This window comes from Onychostoma macrolepis, chromosome 07 (genome assembly GCF_012432095.1).
Source record: "Onychostoma macrolepis isolate SWU-2019 chromosome 07, ASM1243209v1, whole genome shotgun sequence".
Lineage (NCBI taxonomy): Eukaryota > Metazoa > Chordata > Actinopteri > Cypriniformes > Cyprinidae > Onychostoma > Onychostoma macrolepis.
This window is the reverse complement of record NC_081161.1, coordinates 44,898,329-44,917,688: the sequence shown is the minus strand read 5'-3', so window position 1 is coordinate 44,917,688 and position 19,360 is coordinate 44,898,329. Positions and strand designations below refer to the sequence as shown.

General features: G+C 36.2%; 1 protein-coding gene and 1 long non-coding RNA gene across 3 annotated transcripts; one reads left to right on the top strand and one right to left on the bottom strand.

Annotated features, from left to right (window-relative positions):
- Positions 1-1,409: 1,409 nt before the first annotated feature.
- On the bottom strand, positions 1,410-7,860 carry LOC131543222 (uncharacterized). Of its 2 annotated transcripts, XM_058780354.1 has the most exons (4): positions 7,824-7,860; positions 5,750-5,784; positions 4,694-5,641; positions 1,410-4,636 (listed from the first exon to the last, which is right to left on the bottom strand). In XM_058780354.1, exons 2-4 carry the CDS (start codon positions 5,754-5,756, stop codon positions 3,975-3,977), a joined length of 1,617 nt encoding a protein of 538 aa, XP_058636337.1. In that variant the 5' UTR covers positions 5,757-5,784; positions 7,824-7,860; the 3' UTR covers positions 1,410-3,974. The 2 variants fall into 2 exon arrangements, with proteins under 2 accessions (XP_058636337.1, XP_058636335.1); XM_058780352.1 differs by having other exon boundaries at positions 1,410-5,641.
- Positions 7,861-16,835: 8,975 nt separating this feature from the next.
- On the top strand, positions 16,836-17,481 carry LOC131543515 (uncharacterized). The gene is made up of 4 exons (XR_009271925.1): positions 16,836-16,969; positions 17,063-17,173; positions 17,259-17,329; positions 17,434-17,481. It is a non-coding gene; the product is annotated as an uncharacterized LOC131543515 (long non-coding RNA).
- Positions 17,482-19,360: the final 1,879 nt, after the last annotated feature.

Here is a 19,360-nt window from a genome sequence, read left to right as displayed (position 1 = left end):
AACAATAGGCTACAGAAAAATAAAATAAATAAATAAACAAACAAATAAATAAAAACTAAGTACCTTATTTTACTAAGCAGTGTTACTTATTTTCTGTACTGTGTATATAGTTTAAACCAGGGATCTCCAACCCTGCCTCTTGCAAAGGGGGTTAAACAATGCTTTTTATTAACCATAAACACTTATTGGACATAAAACTGTGGAACAGTCCTTAAGACACATTTTACAGTTGTAAGAGTTTAAGGTCACAAGTTACAGTAATTCAGGACCATAAATACAGCTTTTTATTCACAAATTTGGTGCAGCCCATGATGCACTGTAAGCATCTGGTCACACTGACTGTGATTTTTGATTCCTTTGTTCAGGATCTCACTATTTCATTTCTGTTCATCAAATGCCTGTGAAACTTGTTCATCTTTGTTGAACTAAGTCTATATTAATACAGTTGTTGTTGTTTGTTTTTTTGTTGTTTTTTGTACTGAAAATGAAATGATCTTAATTTCAATTGTGCTAGTGTCACAGTGATGCTGGAGTCTATCTCAGCGTCATAATTTTAGATGAATTTTTTTTCTTTTCAATTTTTTTTTCTTCTTTTTCCTCATGATATCATCACATGACACATGACAATATTGGGAATGAGCTTAATAATAAAGGTTATGTGTATGTCTACACAAATCAAATCAAATACATAAATAAATAGATAAATAATATATATATATATATATATATATATATATATGTATAATTTATTTTTCAGACATCAGTTTCTTGTCACATTCAAATTGGTTGTCATAGTAACGACACTAATTCAGGGCATTGTTGAGTTCCAAAAATCTGAACCCATTAGGCCTATTTGTAAATTGACTGTTAAGATGAAACATTTTGCACAGTAATTTTATTATCTGTGATGCATTATAGCCACTGGATGCCTGAATATCTCTATGTAACAATCCCTAGTTGCCAAGAAATTGTCATCACACATAAATTAATTGTATTACATTTGGATTTGGATAGATGTTTAGATATTATCAACAGCTACTTTTTGACTTTATCTGTTTGTTTGTTTGTTTTTGTTGTTGTGTCAGTTATTATTATTTCAGTCAAACCTATAAAACCCTTGGTTACCCCAAACTACACAGGACTATAAAAGCCTGATCAGTGACATAAAAGTAATCAGAATGCAGCTACTTGTTCTTTTATTACTCATTGACGCGTGAACTTGTAGTAATGATAAATGCTTACCAATATATACATAATTCATTTTTTTACTGAAAATTATGTTTTAGTAAAACAAGCAAAATGTATTATTTTTTATAATATGCCATAGGTATGCATGAATATACACTAGACAAATGCAGCCAAAGTCAATACATCTCAATTTTCATTCAAGCAATGAATTAATGCATAAATTAATGAAATAATTATATTTTATTTACTGACAACAACAGGAAACATGAATAAATGAGTAAAAGAATGAATAAAAGTAACAATCACAATAAACACATACATATATAAGTCAACAACACATAAAACAAAGCTTTATGCGTACAGAGGGTGACAATGTATGTGTATATATAAACAACATAAATGAAGCACAATTCAGCCAAATAATATAATACATAATACATAACAAATAATATCCTATTTATCTTTTTTTATAGTATTTGAAAATATTGGCCAAATAAAATGTAAAGACAATTCATTCTGTCATTCTGAAATATCAGTGGCATGCAGTCACAAAAATGGTAGAATTTATTTTCATATTTTGAACTGAACACTGTGCAGCATATAACACACACGATACAAGATGTAGAAAAAAATATATACAGGCCTACATACTGTTACATGAGTATTGTTTTAAGGCATACAACACACCCATCTGAAGCCTACCTGTTTTACTTTGTCATTACCCCAGATACTTCTGAAACTAACCTGCTTTGTTCTCATAGTTACACCTTACAGAAGCACATAATTGTGGGTATATTACTGAGATACTTGTATAAAGATTAATGTTGATTATATACCTAGTTCACCCATAAATGAAAATTCTGCCATTTTACCTCCTTCATGTCATATCATTCCAAACCCATAAAACCTTTGTTCATCTTAATAACACCAATGAAGCTGTTTTTAAAAGTGAGAGAGAGAGATTTATTTTCCTCTTTTGAAAGTCTGTAAATCGGACACTTCAAAATGTTCCTAAAGAAATCATAAAACAAATGCATATGAATGGAGCGGTTTAATCCAAAGGCGCTTTTCCACTGTTTGGCCAAACGGTTCTAAGAATGGTAAGGAGCAGGTCTAGTTATATTTCCACTTGAACTTGGTTAGGCATGGTCTGATTACAAAACAATTCTTGGTCTTGAATTCTTAGCCAAACAGACTGAACCATGCTGTAAAATACCTGATTTTTCATCTGTCTGTTCCCTGGCCACCAGTTTCTCTGCTGCTATTTAAGTGAAGTAAACACAAGTTACTAGTAAAATTAAAAGAAATACCCCATCCTTCATAACACTGTCACTATTTACATATTGTACTGTATCTAAACTCTTGCATTACCAAGGCAACGACTGACACATTTGTGTTGCCTTCCAAAGGACTCTGTTATCAGCCCAACAGTGAAAAATGTAACCACATCCGTATTGGCTGAGGCGAATCGGCACAGAATGGAATGGTTAAGCAACCAGAATAGTTTGGACCGACGGTGGAAAAGCAGCTCAAGTCTTCTAAACAGATATGATCACTTTATATGATCAGCTGTCTAAGGTTTTGGGTGAACAGACATTCATTTGAAGGACAGAAATTTCTCAGATTTCATTGAAAATGTCTTCATTTGTGTTCTGAAAATGAGTGAAAGTCATGAGTGAGTAAATCATGTCATAAATTTTACATTTTGGGTGGACTAACCCAATGGCATGGCAGTGGAGGCACGACACATAATCCACATTTCCCTATTAATAGTGTTTTTGTTTGGTTTTATACAGGTGTCTGATGTTGATGCAGTCTGGCCACTAGTATCTGTTGGGTTGCTGACTGTCATAGATGAAGATGTACTTCTTCAATTTTTCTCTACCTTGCCATCATTGTTTATGGTAGTACTGCAAAGAACAGACCTCAACCGTTTGCTTCCAGACTGTCCTACATTTGGATTACCCTAATGCCATGAAAAACACTTTCAAGTTAATTCAAAGTGTGATGCTTGACTTGGAACAGAAAAAAAAGAAAAAAAAAACTAAAGTGACTTTTTGAACTTTAATTATATAAACCAGTGGTAACTTGTGCGGCCAACCCAGTGCCATACTCAAGCTCATCCTACTGCCGCCTCCTCTGTTTACAAGAAGCATACCCTAAATCAAATTGGGTTTGCTTTGTTTCAAAATGTTTCTGATACAAATTAAAACAGCATTGTTGGTGTAAACCACAATAGCAACAGCAGTTGTAGAAGAAAAAAAAAACAAAAAAACATTACATTTAACTTTAAACTGTGTCACTACCTTAAATGTATGTGTAATTGTTTGTGTGTTGAATGGAACATTGTTTTCATTCATGTATAATGGATGTTTGAAGCACTTAAGTTACTGGAGTAACACTTATTTGTTTTTTAAGGCAATTGGTTTGCATGGTTTTAGCAAGTAAATTATATTGATGTTCAAGTATATACAACTAAGAAATACCAAGTTGCAAGAAATGTTACATTATTTAACTCAACTTAAATAAATGTGTTGTTTGAAATACATACATAATATATAGCACTTAATCCTTAGTTAAAATTCTAATTCTGATCAGAACTTGTGTGTAAGTGAACAACACTAAATAAGCCTTATTTGGTACAAATTACTAATATATATATATATATATATATATATATATATATTTATTTATTTTTTCCACTTTACTTTTTTTTTTGAAGGCAATCGGTTTGCAGGCTTTAAGAATTACAAATTTACAGTGAAATATCTATTTTCAACATGTATTTATGTTTTTTTATTATCATTATTTTTTAAAGTAAGTGTAACAAATTCTTGTATTTTCTCAACCACAGCTATTGCATTCTCATAGTTAGCCATTGCTGCCTTGTTCATTGCGTCACGCACTGAATCAGCTTCTTCTGCCGCTTTCCATCCAGTGATTCCTCCTCCAACAGCTCCTAAAACAGCTGCGACTCCAAGAACACCTGCAGAGATCGTACCTACACTAACCCCTGCACCCGCTGCTGCTCCTGCACCTCCAGCCACTGCTCCTGTTTCTGCTGCACCTCCTGCGACTGCAGCTTCAACTGCAGCTGCTCCTCCTGCGACCGCAGCCTCGACAGCTGTTGTTGCTCCACCTGCGACTGCAGCTTCAACTGCAGCTGCTCCTCCTGCAACCACAGCCTCGACAGCTGTTGTTGCTCCACCTGCGACTGCAGCTGCTCCTCCTGCAACCACAGCCTCGACAGCTGTTGTTGCTCCACCTGCGACTGCAGCTGCTCCTCCTGCAACCACAGCCTCGACAGCTGTTGTTGCTCCACCTGCGACTGCAGCTGCTCCTCCTGCAACCACAGCCTCGACAGCTGTTGCTGCTCCACCTGCGACTGCAGCTTCAACTGCAGCTGCTCCTCCTGCGACTGCAGCCTCGACAGCTGTTGCTGCTCCACCTGCGACTGCAGCTGCTCCTCCTGCAACCACAGCCTCGACAGCTGTTGCTGCTCCACCTGCGACTGCAGCTTCAACTGCAGCTGCTCCTCCTGCGACTGCAGCCTTGACAGCTGTTGCTGCTCCACCTGCCGCTGCTGTTTTAACTGCCACTACTCCTGCACCCAAAACTGCAGCTGCTACCTGGGACCTTAACAGTGGAAAAATTTCTTGTAATATAGCCACAACTGAAATTAATGCAACACTTGCGCCCAGAAGTGCACCAATCATCACCCCTGTCAATGCTCCTGTAATTTTCTCTATAATTTTTTCATGAACAATTTTCTTTGCTCTTTCTCGTTGCTCTTCTGGAGGCAAGTTCTTATTCATTTTCATTTCCTCTTGAATTTCTCTCTCCAACATCTGAAGAAGCTCATTGCTGTAGCAGCCGTTCTCTTTCACCATCTTGTCGATGGTGTCCAGCAGATTTTTCACCTGAACTCTGTTGCTCTTGTCTGCTGAATGACAGTTGTTCCAGTATTTGTTGTCAATGACGTGACAGTGACCTCCACATTTATCAACAAGCTCCTGTAGCGGTGAACTGGTCTTTACAAATTCTTCAATGGTTTGGTCTTCTAGTTGATCACCAAAAGTGAATAAGATCACTGTGTGTTTCAAGACGTGTTCATCTTTGAATGTGTCAAGGAATTTCTGTACCACCTCCTTTTCTTGACTTGTGTATCTTCCAACCTTTAGGACCATGGCAAAAGCATCGATGCCTGGAGCGCAGTCAATCAGAGCTTTGAGGATCTCAGATTTTATCTCCATATCATCATGATTTGTGTCAAAGACTCCAGGTGTGTCGATCACTGTGATCTTTCTTCCGTCGAGCGTCCCGTCTGCTCTTACACATTTATCTGTTACAGAACTACCTGAAGCTTTAGTGGTGAACACCTTTTCTCCAAGAATTGTATTCCCGGCACTGCTTTTGCCGTCTCCTGTTTTCCCAAAAAGCACAATCTTTCTCTCTGGCAAAAAAAAAGGAAAAGAAAAACAGGAAAATTATCAACTATAATGCTACGCTTTATCAATTCTTGTTCATTTAAGTGATATTGTGAGATAATGTAATATCTTACGTTCCATTATCCTTGTCTGTTGATAACGTCAGTCTCTGTAAGGTAAATAATTTGCTGGTTAATCATGACATTTACATTTACATTTACATTTATGCATTTAGCAGACGCTTTTATCCAAAGCGACTTACATTGCATTCAAGTTACAGTTTTTACATTTGATCAGCTCTTGCTTTCCCTGGGAATCGAACCCATGATCTTGGCGTTGCTAGCGCCATGCTCTACTATTTGAGCTACAGGAATGACTGGGATATTAGTAATTTATGATGTTTCTCTTACCACCGATTTATTTGCTTCAATGTCTTCATCTGTTTTACTGGCATATAAAGTCTTTATTGGCATACCAAGTCTGGTAGCACTTTACTTTACAGTATACGTGTTCTTCCCTGGTACATACATGGTAAATATCTTGTACCTATACAGGCAAGTGAGTGGAAAAATGTGGTATTATGTGGTAACAAACAAGACACATATTGTACTTGATATATACGGTAATCTTGGTAAGTCCTAACCTTACCTTATAAAAAGAGGACTGTTTCAATTGCTTGTGCACCGTTAATGCTAAATTGCTCTCCACAACATTGCTTACAAAGTTTGAAGACCTGGTAATTCCTGTGCAATGTTTATGTAAAATGGTGCACTTTATTTTACAGTCCTATTTCCATATACTTACTATGCAAGTACTGGTGTATGTACCTATTAGTTAATGTACAGAATAAGTTATGCGGTACTCAAGTTGGGGGGTATAAACATGGACCAAGGTACTTATTGAGTAATTGATAGAAGGTGATATTAGTTCCCATGTACGGGCACTGCCTGTAAGTGACCGTTCTTACCCACAATGGTCTGTACAAACTAATTACCATGCATGTACGACTGTTAAGTACAGCCGTGTTTCTTATTTGTTACCATGTACATACACTTCAGGTAAGTACCTTGTGTTACCACTCATTGGCCTGTAGGTACAAGATATTTACCATGTATGTACCAGGGAAGTACACTTACTGTAAAATAAAGTGCTACCCAAAGGCTGATGCATATTAGATTATTTTGCCTACAACTAATTTAAATTATCAGAGCTCAGGGTTCTGTTCTGAAGAAAACACAGAGTAAATGAGTGTGACCTGTTATTTCTGTGCTTTGTGATCAAAGTTTCATCCAAATGTAATCACTGACTAGTTCAGATAAACAGAGCAAGAAGTTAGCAAGTTGTTGCGATTTGTGTCAGTGAGAAATATTAATTGTACACTGAAAAATAAAGTAAAGAATGTGCATCTTTATCTAAGACTAAGGTCAATGGGATCTTTTTCTAACTTTAACTGAATTCCAACATATCCTACACTCTAAAAAATACTGGGTTAAAAACAAACCAATTTGGGTTGTTTTTAACCCAAGGGCTGGGTAAATATAGGACAGAACCCATATGGGGGTTGATTTAACCCAGCTCATGGGTTGATTCGTTTTTATTATAATACTAGCTTATTTTTTACTTCATACATGAAATAACGTTTACAGATTAACTTAAATCCTCTAAACATTTGTAAAATACTCCACAACCACTGGTTTGCATGATAACTTTCTTTATTTTCCTTTATTTTTCATTTACAGCATTGTTTTTACGTATATTGCCTATTTAAACTCGTTTAGCAAACATTAGAAGTAAAAATTAAACATTAGGTTTTGAACATAGGTAATGATTTGGTTTGATCCACCAGATGCGTCCTTTGTGGAAAGAAACACATAAACATTGTGCTAGATCCTGGTCGCCATAACAAACTGCATCATTTGCAGCTGCGCACGTTTCTGCGGTCCTCGATGCGCGTGACCTGACAGAGATGTTTGATTAAATCATGAGCGAAGCCCCGTTAGGACAGGGTTGGACTTGATCACAATCATGTACTTGGGTAAAGTTGGTTTCATATTCGCATATTCGGACTTCCGCGTTCAATAACTTTGTTAATCTGCATCAAAAAAGGCTAATTTCGGTCAGTTATCATTACCGACTACTATGAGCACAAAGCAGAACACATTTTTCTGTAGAACTCGACGTTTTAAAGACGCTGATAAACACACTTACCTCTGTGGAGTGTCGTGACGTCATCGCTCATCTGAGGGACCGTCTACAAATAACATGTTTGGATCACTACAGCCTGCAACGATTTACTGTCCATGCTACTAAAGTCATCAGAGAGGAGGTTTATTTGGACAAACTCTTGCATTTTAAACAGCTGAAACACATACTTTAAAAACATTTTAAACAATTATAAATATTAAAGTATTTTGTAATTTTCTAATTATCATGTTCAGTTATTAATTCTAACTGTAGTGATGTGTCAGGAATGTTTATCATCTTGATCTTGTATGTTACAAAGGGATATGTATTAACTTGCTTTGTCAGACACATAACTGTTGTAACAGCACAGTACTCAAGTCAAAATACCCCACAAGGTGGCAGCTGTTGTCCAGCAGAGGAAACTACTGTTGCATTCATACAGCATTTTTTTTCTAGTAAAGTGTTTATTAAAAGTACATATTTATATCAAATCTATAGTTTTGTTCTCTATTGATTATAAAACCTATTCAGCTCGGGATGCACAAATACACTAATGAAAATAAATGTATTGCAAAGTTGTTCAACAGGGAGTTTTGTTTTATATATATTGTATAACAAAACGGAGTGTCTATTCACACTAAGTGCAAATATCCCCTCTTATTGGCAGAAGCTATTTACACTAAATCTGCCCACCAAGGTGTGATTGGGATTGTCAATACTATAAAAGACGAATATAAGAGTGTGTCTCCAGTGGCGTATGTCATAAAATGCATGCTTTTTGACGTGATCGACCCGAGTTCGAGACCGCATTTTGCCAAACTCTCATATCGCATCGGAAAGGCATTTGGCTCATAGGAAAGCTAAGGAAATAATCAAAAAGTTGAAAATAAAGTATTGGTTAGGGTAGGTGTAGGGAGGGCTTTATTATCCCAATGAGGTTGCATCCATTTAATAATTTAAATTAGAATTATAATTTACACTCAATATGTTATTGCATACTGTTTTATAATGTACTACAATACTGAAGTGCAGATAATTGCCACTATTTGCAATAAGTAGTATAAATAGCAGAAAATCCTGCTACTTTAACATAGTGTAAATAGCATATCATTAACATATACTGCTATTTTCACTTAGTGTAAATAGAATCCATTGCACTTGGCCACAGCCATATATGTATGTGTGTGTGTGTGTGCGTGTGTGTATACAGTGCCTTGTGAAAGAATTCAAACCCCTTCATTTTTTTCACTTTTTGTTATGTTGTAGCCTTATGTTAAACTGCTTTAAATTACTTTTTTCCGCACATCAATCTACACTATATACACCATTACGACAAAGTAAATAACCGGTTTTTAACATCTTTGCAAATTTATTAAAGATAAAAAAACTGAAATGATTCCATTGCATGTGTATTCATACCCTTATCTGGGACAGTTGAAATTTAGCTTAGGAGTATTCATTTTGCTTGTAAATGTTACCACACTTTGAGTGAAGTTAACCTGTGGCAAATTCAATTGAATGGGAATGATTTGGAAAGGCATACATGTCTTAATAAAAGGTCTAACAGCTGAGAATGCATATTAGAGCAAAGACCAAGCCCTGAAGTAAAAAAAAACAAAAATAAAAATGCCTGTATGGCTCAGAGACAGGATTGCATCAAATTACACATCTGGGGAAGAGTTCAGAAAAAAAATTCTGCTGCATTGAAGTTTCACAGAAGTGTGTAGCCTCCATTATCCATAATGGAAGACATTTGGAACAACCAGGACTCTTCCTAGAACTGGCCTCCTGGCCAAACTGAGCAACTGATGGAGAAGGGCTTTGGTTAGAGTGGTGATCAACAACCTGATAGTCACTCTAGTCGAGCTCCATGATCATATATGTAGATGGGAGAAACCTACAGAAGGACAAACATCACTGCAACACCCACCGATCTGGGCTTTATGGCAGTGTGGCCAGACTCAATCCTCTCCTCAGTGAAGACACATGAAAACACACTTGGAATTTGCAAAAAAGCACCTAAAGGACCCTCAGACTGTGAGAAACAAGATTCTCTGGTCTGATTAACCTGAATTCCAAGCATCATGTTTTAAGGAAACCAGCTCTGATCATCACCTGCAGAGTAGCATGCCAAAAGTAAAGTGTGCTGGTAGCAGTCTCATGCTGTGGGGCTGTTTTTCAGCGGCAGGGACTGAGGGACTCGTCAGAGAAGAAGAAAAGCTCAATGCAGCAAAATATTGAGATAACCTTAATGAAAACCCAGTCCAGAGCATTCAGAACCTCAGACTGGGCAGAAGGTTCACCTTCCAACAGGACAATGACCCTAAGCACAGCAAGAGTGGCTTATAGACAGCTCTGTGAATGTCCTTGAGTGGCCCTGCCACAGCCTGGGCTTGAACCCAATCAAATATTTCTGGAGAAACCTGAAAATGTGCATCTGCCCCAATCCAGCCTGACAGAGCTTAAGAGGTGAACAGGTGAGAGAATGGCAGATAATTGCCAGATGATGATGATCAAAGCTTGTCGCATCAAAAAAGACTTGAGGCTCTAAAGGTGCTTCAGCTAAGTACTGAGTTAAGGGTATGAATACTTATGCAATGTACTTATTTCAGTGTTTTATTTTTTATAAATTTACAAAGTTGTGACAGTTCTGTTTTTGCTTTGCCATTATGGTGTATGGAGTGTAGATTGATGTGGATTTTTTTTTTTTTTTAAGCAGTTTAACATAAGGTTGCGACATAAAATGTGACAAAACAAAAAAAATACGTTCGCAAGGCACTGTATGACATAACAGAAGGGTGAATCTAAATGTGTTTGAAATTTTAGTAATTGATTAAACTGATCTACAACAGCTGCAGAAGTGGCAGATGTGGAAACACAGTATGGCACTAAAGGTTCTGAGGATCCTCAAATGCAAACTGTTCATTTATTCATTCATTTATTCATTTATAATAATTTATTCATATATCATTAGTCATTACACATTTATACCATTTATCATTTGGTTATTTTTATCATTTATCATTTAAATCATTAAGTCTTTTAACATTTATTCATTTATTTACTTATTAATTTTATTATGCTTCTATATTTCATATTTATTTTTGTTTTTCTTGCTTATGCAATTCCATTATTGTTCAATTTTAGGATTGTGGGGTTTAATGAACTGTTTTGTCTGTATGAATAAGAGATAGCAGGGAATGTTTATGGAAACTCAAGGTTAATGGGATGTTGTTGTGAATCAGTTTGGTATAATACTACTTGTTGAATTTGTGCTCATCAGACAAAGTCTGAGCATTGAGACAAACGCAACTAAGATTGTTCAATAAACTCTGCTACTTTTTACCACACATTGCATTCACATCAATAAACCAAGATTTGCCTAACCTGGATTAATTATTATAATTTATTTTTCTTTTTTATTGTTATATAATTTGAGCATAGTTATAGTGCTAAAGGGGATCCTGTGTAATCTTATTGTACATTTCACACTGTTCATACTTTATCTAGAGTCAACAATTAATCCTGATCATGTCACACTGCACATTCCTAAACACTAGGTTACTGTTATTATTTGCATTGTCAGCAATGATAACTAGATAAACACAAAACCACATTTGGTGTGAAAATGTGTAGGACACAACAATTTGGACATGGAGCTGCACCAAGGTGTATGATTAAACCATACAGGGATATTGGGATATTTATGACACTCAAACAGGTATGTCCTATACAATTATTTTGATAGAGGGAAACAAGACGCATTCCTAGTTTCAACATTACTTATTCTTCAGACATTCTGCTTTAAAATACATTAAGTATCAGCTGTATACAAAGTGACCATGACCAACATTTGGTTTTCAAGTGCTGAAATGTAATATTCAACAATCTGAAAATGGAGCCTGATTGAGGTCCCCATATCTCTGGGATTGAATAATGTAGTGCCTGGAAATTGAAGATTCCAAACTAAAATCATATTTTTGCAAATTGAGTCACATTTGGTTTTTGACCACTGAAAATATGTACATTTTAACAATTTACATCTGAAGCCATATTAAAATTCCAATATCTCTGGAACCGAACTATATAGGGCCTTAAAAATGGAGATGTCAAACGGAATGTTTGTTAAGACCCAATATGTAAAAGGGCATCAAGATATCTTTATACTTCTTGAGTTACAGGCATGCAAACTTTGGAGAAAAAAACTTGAAAAGTGCTGTTTCCCCAGTTTTGAATGGTCACCATTGGCACATAATGCAAAAAAGATTGCTAAAGTGAACAGATTTTACTAACATGCCTACCAATCTCTGTGTAAAAATTACATTATGATGCTGCCATTTTTCTGAAGCCATTTTTACCCCCTGTAATTTGGCTCTGAATCTCAGGTGAAAATGGCCATTTTGATCCCCTCTACAAAATAGTGGATTACTTAGTAAATATTCATCCATGACATTTAATATTTTGGCTTTCATCACTATACATGTCTGTCTTTCTTCAGAAAAAAATATTAGCAAAATCAAAAATTTGAACTGGGGACCTCTGGTTGAGTTGACACATAATGACCCTGTTTCACAATCCAAAATAATCCTGCTGCACTGGGCCAAGATGTAAACATGTTAGTCCAACAAAATGGAGATATACAACACAAACTTTCAGAGAAAAAGGCTAGGCCAGTAACCAACCTAAAAAGAGGAAAAATAACAAAGACCCTAACGCATGAACCCAGTCAACATTTTTACAGCACACTCAACACCAAACGAGCAACTCTTGGCTGGGAACATGACACAATGTCTCAATAAAAAAGAGTTAAAAGTAATAGGCTCAGAAATGAGGAAAAGGGATTCCATTCACTCTGACATCATGATATAAATATAGTTAATGCAGACAGTAATCAAGGAATGTGCCACAAAATACTTCAAAATACCAGGCTACATACAACTTTTCAGTATGAATCTGTTCATTGATCATTTGTACACAGAGTATGTCATCAGCATTCTCTTGCATCATTTGCAAAGTAGGTCTCCTGTGTCTTTCTATCTTGATGCCACGGGAGGAGTTGTGTCAAAATACCAGAACAGCTGAAGCATTAATGAAATTATGACACTTATTTCCATACAGTTGAACTGATTTATTTGAACTTAAATTTAGTTAATTGTACTGATGAGTAAAAATCATGCTAATTTAATGAGATCACATCAGTTTCATTTCACATATTCTGTGAATGTTCTCAACACAATTCACTCATATAGATCCACCCAGTGCTGTTGATGTTCAGACTGGTGCCCTTGCAGAGTTGTGAGTTTTCTGCATTTTTATGAAAATGGAGAAACCTGTTGGAACTTAATGTTTACTTATTTTAAACATTTAACAAATATATGTTTTTTAACCATTGTGGTGAAGAGTGGAGTTTGTGCTTAGATTACTACTAGGTTATTAGCTACTATAAGCACATAAGTGTTATATAATCGGGAAGAATAGAAATGCTGACCATATAAGTCATGTGATTGGCTTTAAATTGATGTATTTTTGTTTTATTCATAAGAACAAACATCCAACATAACACTTGCTCTCACATCAATCTTTTTCAGCCTGCAAATGAGCTAAAACAAACCAAAAAAGATTGTCAAGTCTTAAAACAACAGTTTTAGCTCATGTAGCCATAGCCTAACCACAAGGCCTACACTTCACAATAATGGTAACCTCAAAAATCGGCATAAACAAAAACTCTTTTAAATGTCAAAAATAGCTGAACAACAAACTTTAAAAAGTCTTTCCCTTTACTAAAAAACACATTAAGCAGTACTTAATTTACAGATTTACACTCCTGATCTAGCCCTATGCAAAGCATGCTGGGAACTAGAAATCCACTTCCCAGTTTCAGGATTTACAGAAGTTTCTGTTATGTTGGTTTTGTAGTGTTACCGTTGTCGTGAAGAGTAGAACCTGTGGTTAGGTTCAGGATGGACAGCAAAACTTTAAGATTGTGTGTGCTTCATGTTGTTTGATTAATTACATGTAAATGTATAGTGACAACATTTTTGATTATCACGTTAGTATATGCTGTTGATAATTAACAACAAAAAACAAAAGATCATTGTGAACACAATGTTTATATAAACAAACCACATATTTATGTTCAATCATTTAGCAAACACTTTTATCCAAAGCAACTTACAAGTGATGACAATAGAAGTAATCAAAACCAACAAAAGAACAATAAAATGCAAGTGCTATGACAAGTCGTGGTTAGCCTAACGCAGTACACGTCAAGTCAAATCACCTTTATTTATATAGTGCTTTTAACAATACAGATTGTGTCAAAGCACTTAACAGTATCAAATTGGAAGACAGAGTGTCAGTAATGTATAATGATAAGATTAAATACTCAATTTTCAGTTAAAGGCATTTCATTACTGAATTCAGAGATGTCATTGTCTAGCTCAGTTTAGTTTAAATAGTGTCTATGCAATCAAATGGACGATAATCGCTGTAAATTAATACACATAACAAGGTGTGTGTTTTTTATATACACATATATATAGAGAGAGAGAGAGAGAGAGTCTCAAAACATCAATGTCTTGAATTGTATGTGAGCAGCTATTGGTAGCCAGTGCAAATTGATGAACAGAGACGTGACATGCGTTCTGTTCGGCTCATTAAAAATTAATCTTGCTGCCATGTTCTGGATTAATTGTACAGGTTTAATAGAACTGTCTGGAAGACCTGCCAAGAGAGCATTGCAATAGTCCAGCCTGGACAGAACAAGAGCCTGAACAAGGAGTTGTATTGCATGTTCCAAAAGAAAGAGCCTGATCTTCCTAATGTTGAATAAAGCAAATCTGCAGGACTGGGTAGTTTTAGCAATGTGGTCTGAGAAAGTGAGCTGATCATCAATCACAACTCCAAGGTTTCTGGCTGTTTTTGAAGGAGTGATGGTTGATGTGTCTAACTGGATGGTGAAATTGTGATGAAGTGGTTGGTTTGATGGAACCACAAGCTGTTCTGTCTTGGCAAGGTTGAGTTGAAGGTGATGGTCCTTCATCCAGCAAGAAATGTCTGTTAGACAAGCTGAGATGCAAGCAGCTATCATCAGATCATCAGGATGGAATGAGAGGTAGAGTTGAGTGTCATCAGCATAGCAGTGATATGAAAAGCCATGTTTCTGAATGACAAAATGTAGACAGAGAATATAAGTGGTCCAAGAACTGAGCCCTGAGGCACCCCAGCAGCTAGATGTTACGACTTGGACACCTCACCCCCAAGATACCTTGAAGGACCTGTCTGAGAGGTAATTGTCAAACCACTGGAGTGCGGTTCCTGAGATGCCCTTTGCCAATAGGGTTGACAGGAGGATCTGGTGGTTGACCATATCAAAAGAAGTGGACAGATCCAGCTAGTTAAGTAATGGAGATTTGGAAACCGCTCTTGCCAGTCTTAGGGCTTCAACAACTGAGAGCAAGGCAGTCTCGGTTTAATGTCCACTTCTGAAACCAGACTGGTTGCTGTCGAGGAGGTTGTTCTGTGTGAGAAAGGCAGAGACTTGGTTGAACACAACTCGTTCAAGAGTTTTTGCTATGAAAGGAAGAAGGGAAAAGAGTTCTTTAAAAGAGTTGGGTTAAGAGTGGGTTTCTTAAGTAGTGGGGTTATACGAGCCTGTCTAAATGCTGAGGGAAAAACACCAGTGTGAATGAGATGAAATATGATGAGATGAAATAGAATCAAGTGGACAAGTAGTAGGATGATTTAGGAAGGATGAGTTTAGAGACTTCTGACTCAGAGAGTGGAGAGAAGGATGTGAAAGAGTGTATGTTTGTTGGTAAGATGTGTTTGACAGTTTGAGTAAGAGATGCTAACTGTTTAGAGCAAGGAAGCGAAGATGAAAGTAAAACAGAGAGCCTGGAGGGTGAATGTGAGCCTAGTTTACATCGAAAGATGACATGCGGAGGGGTATGTGTTGTGTCAGGAACCATGTTGAGGTTAAGAGTGAGCAGGAAGTGATCTGAGGTGTGCAGTGGGGTAACCAGCACATGATCAGTGGAGCAGTGTCCTGAGAATTAATGAGAAATTATTGAATTAAATTAAAGATTATTAAATATATAATTATCATTGTAATGCATGGGGTGGGACTGAGAACCATGAACGTGAGGCTTGGTGGCTCCCACGGCTCTCAGCCCCTCCCCTCCCAAAATTTTAAGTGAAAGTGACGTGACGTGGCCAAGTATGGTTACCCATACTGGAATTTGTGTTCTGCAATTAACCCATCCAAATTGCACACACACAGCAGTGAACGAATGAACACACAGTGCAAATGACAACTGAGCCACCTATGAACCTTGATCAGTCTCAAGAAACTTGGATGAAGAAGAACAAACATTTCCCATCCACCAATTCCAAATGATTTTCTGTTCCACAAAAAAAAAAAAACATGTTCCCCCCAAAAAAGGATCCACAAGTATGTGACACAGAGCAATAAATGTTCAAGTTTTGGTGCATGTCAGCTTCCTGCAAAGGTACTCAATGTAGAGGAAGAGGTAATGAAATCATTATACAAAAATGAAAACTATTTATTTATTGCATATATTAAGGTACACTATTATTTACTGTATGAACTGCATGTAATTATAGGTCGACATGCTATGGAAGAAGCCACCTACAGAGCTGATAAGTCTCCTAGCCAGAATCTGGAGTACCTGTTACATCCCAAGGAATTCCAAACACTGAGGCCACATGAATGATTATTTGGAGAGGAATACATATCAAAACAAAAATCTGAATGCATAATTGTACAATTATATTTGTATTTGTAAATGCTGTCCTCAATATATTCAAGTATTTTGATTCAAATTGACGTTTGATTCAAAATGCTGTATTATTTGTAGACTATTGAGTGCTATTTAAGAGCTGTACTTAATATGAAGGGTGCAAATCTCTACCAGCAAAACCATTACACCACAGGTGTCACAACATTAATGATGGTAAATTACCATAGTTGGTGTTGCTTAAAACCACAATAAACACACACAATGCATTTTTCCAAAAACAGAGAATTTTTCCAAATGAGAAAAAACAAGTATGGAAGAGAGGACTTGGTGAGTACCAAGTGGAAACCTGGCACAATCCAACATTCATTTCAGGAGGATGGTTCCAGCTGTGGTGTCTTTGTGATGCTGGTAAATGGAGAGGGAAAGTGGTTTACATAAACACTGTCTTCACCTTTTCCCATATGACACTGTGTCTATTAATTTTCATTGCTGTCCTTCTAGATGGCGAAACCGGTGGTGGAAGAGTTCCCAAAAATTCCTGACAGCATTAATATAAGGAGATGATGTGCCACTACAGGAAAAATGTGGCCAATGAAATTTTGCTGGCATCAGGTATAAAGTACTTTGAAAGAACAGTATATTTCCATGTCAGACACAGAGATGAATTATAATCCTATCTACATTCAAATGATTGCAGTGTGAAGAGAGGAGTACTGCTCTGTGTGTGGAGAAAAAGAAAGAGCCCAAACAGAGGAGCAATGCATCTGGGTATTCACTATGCCATTTCTGCCTGTTGACTGTTTTCACAACTACATTTAATAATTCCAACACTTTCTTAATACATCTAACAACATGTCCTATTTCCCTTCCAGATTCAATGTGAATTATGCCAGAGGTAGTTTCATGTTCAGTGCCTCAACATTTATCTGCTACCAGAAGAACAAGCATGGATTTGTGATGTGTGTTTGTAAGCTATTTAGTTAGAGGAGCTGATGCTGAAAGTGTTTTTCAATTGTAAGAAAATTGTTTTGCACTGATAAGGGACAACGCAATCTATGAAAACATATTTTATTACATAAACAGTTTATACATAGAAAATAATAAAATTTTCGATTAATCAAAATATCCACCATTAGCAGCTGAAAACCTGGGCCAAGTTTAAACCAGTAACCAGGCATCACAGCTGGCAAAGGGGCATGTCTGACTTTGACATGTATATATTGCCATTATTATGTAATCAAAATGAAAATTATTATTGCTGGTCTTCAATGATAATGTCAAGTTACTTTAATGTACAGTATTTGCACCAACAAAAAATTATAAGGATTTATTCTGATGTCATCCAAAACCACACTTTGCCAGGGGTGTTTCCAAACTTTTGGAGGACAGTGTATGTGTGTATTTTTATTCTCATCCTATTTTTTATTGTCTGTGTGTTGTCTCTGCTGGAAGCCTGTGACACTAAATCAAATTCCTTGTATGAGCAAGAATACTTGGCAATAAAGCTCTTTCTGATTCTGATTCTGAGAAATGTGTATTGCCTATTTGATATGTCATGGAAATACATTTTTTTTTTTTAGTATTCTGTTTATGTTTCATATTGTTGTGGTGCTCGTTGTCTTCTGCTGGCCCTTTATGTGAATGTAGTTTTTAAAAACACACTTGCATTTGTGAGGGAGAAATAAATGTGACATTTGATATTTTGATAGTTCACTTTTTATTTATTATCTACAAAATGCTGACAAGGCCTAAAATGTTTATTTCCTAATTAGGATGCAAGAATGCTAAAAATATATTTTTTTTTTCTGGCCAGGAAAACTTTACCAGACTGCAGCAACAGTGTACTTTGAACAAGCTTTGGAGCTGTTTGTTCCACCGTATAAGATTTGAGCTGTATAGCTGCATTTCACAGTCAACTAAATGCTATAAATATGCCAATCCCCATGGTGTAGTGTGTTATTTGGAGTGTGCATAATAACATCAAAGTGGTTTGGTGTTAACTTGGGTAGCGAAAAGTTATTGAAACTTTAATTTGCAGGTAGGATTGTGGATGGACCTTCAGCACCACATATGTGGACAGCGCCATGTCATTCAAACATAGCCAAGTTCATTTGAGGTTTAAAGCTTAGCAGTAGTATATTCAGTAAGTTTAGAGAAAGACATAACAGACCATTTTTAATTTCTACCATCACTGTTTTCTATGGGGTTCTCCTTTGACACAACTTCCAGTTCAATAGCTTTCCAAGGGGGCACACAACGTTACAAAACAAGTTTCTAAATATTTAGCTGACCCTTTTCAACATATCAGAAGTCTTTAAAGTACAAGTATTTGCTCTAAATGGTACAATTGCAACATTTCTGTATTACACTTTGCTCATAATGGTTTCAGAGTTCTTTTAAAGCAAATAATTCCTCTATAAATAAATCCATTAATTAAAGAAGTTACTATTTTCAGGCATTACAGTAATAAATACATTTAGATAATGTAATGTTTTTGGATGGAAGGTAAGAAATCCATAGAATACAGTGATGTTAAAAATTTTAAATCTACAATAAATATTACTACATTAAAGACTTGTAGTATGTTCTTTAGGGTCAAATGAATATTTTGCAACTTGTTTTGTAACGGTGTGAGCCTCTTTTCAAAAGTTATTAAACTGCCAGTCGTCTCTAAGAAGAAACCCATCGAACAGAGAGATGTTAGAAATGTACATTTAGAGCAAATACTTGTCCTTTAAAGAGTTCTGCTATGTTGTACAATTTCAACTAATTATTAAGAAATGTGTTTTGGAAAAGTGT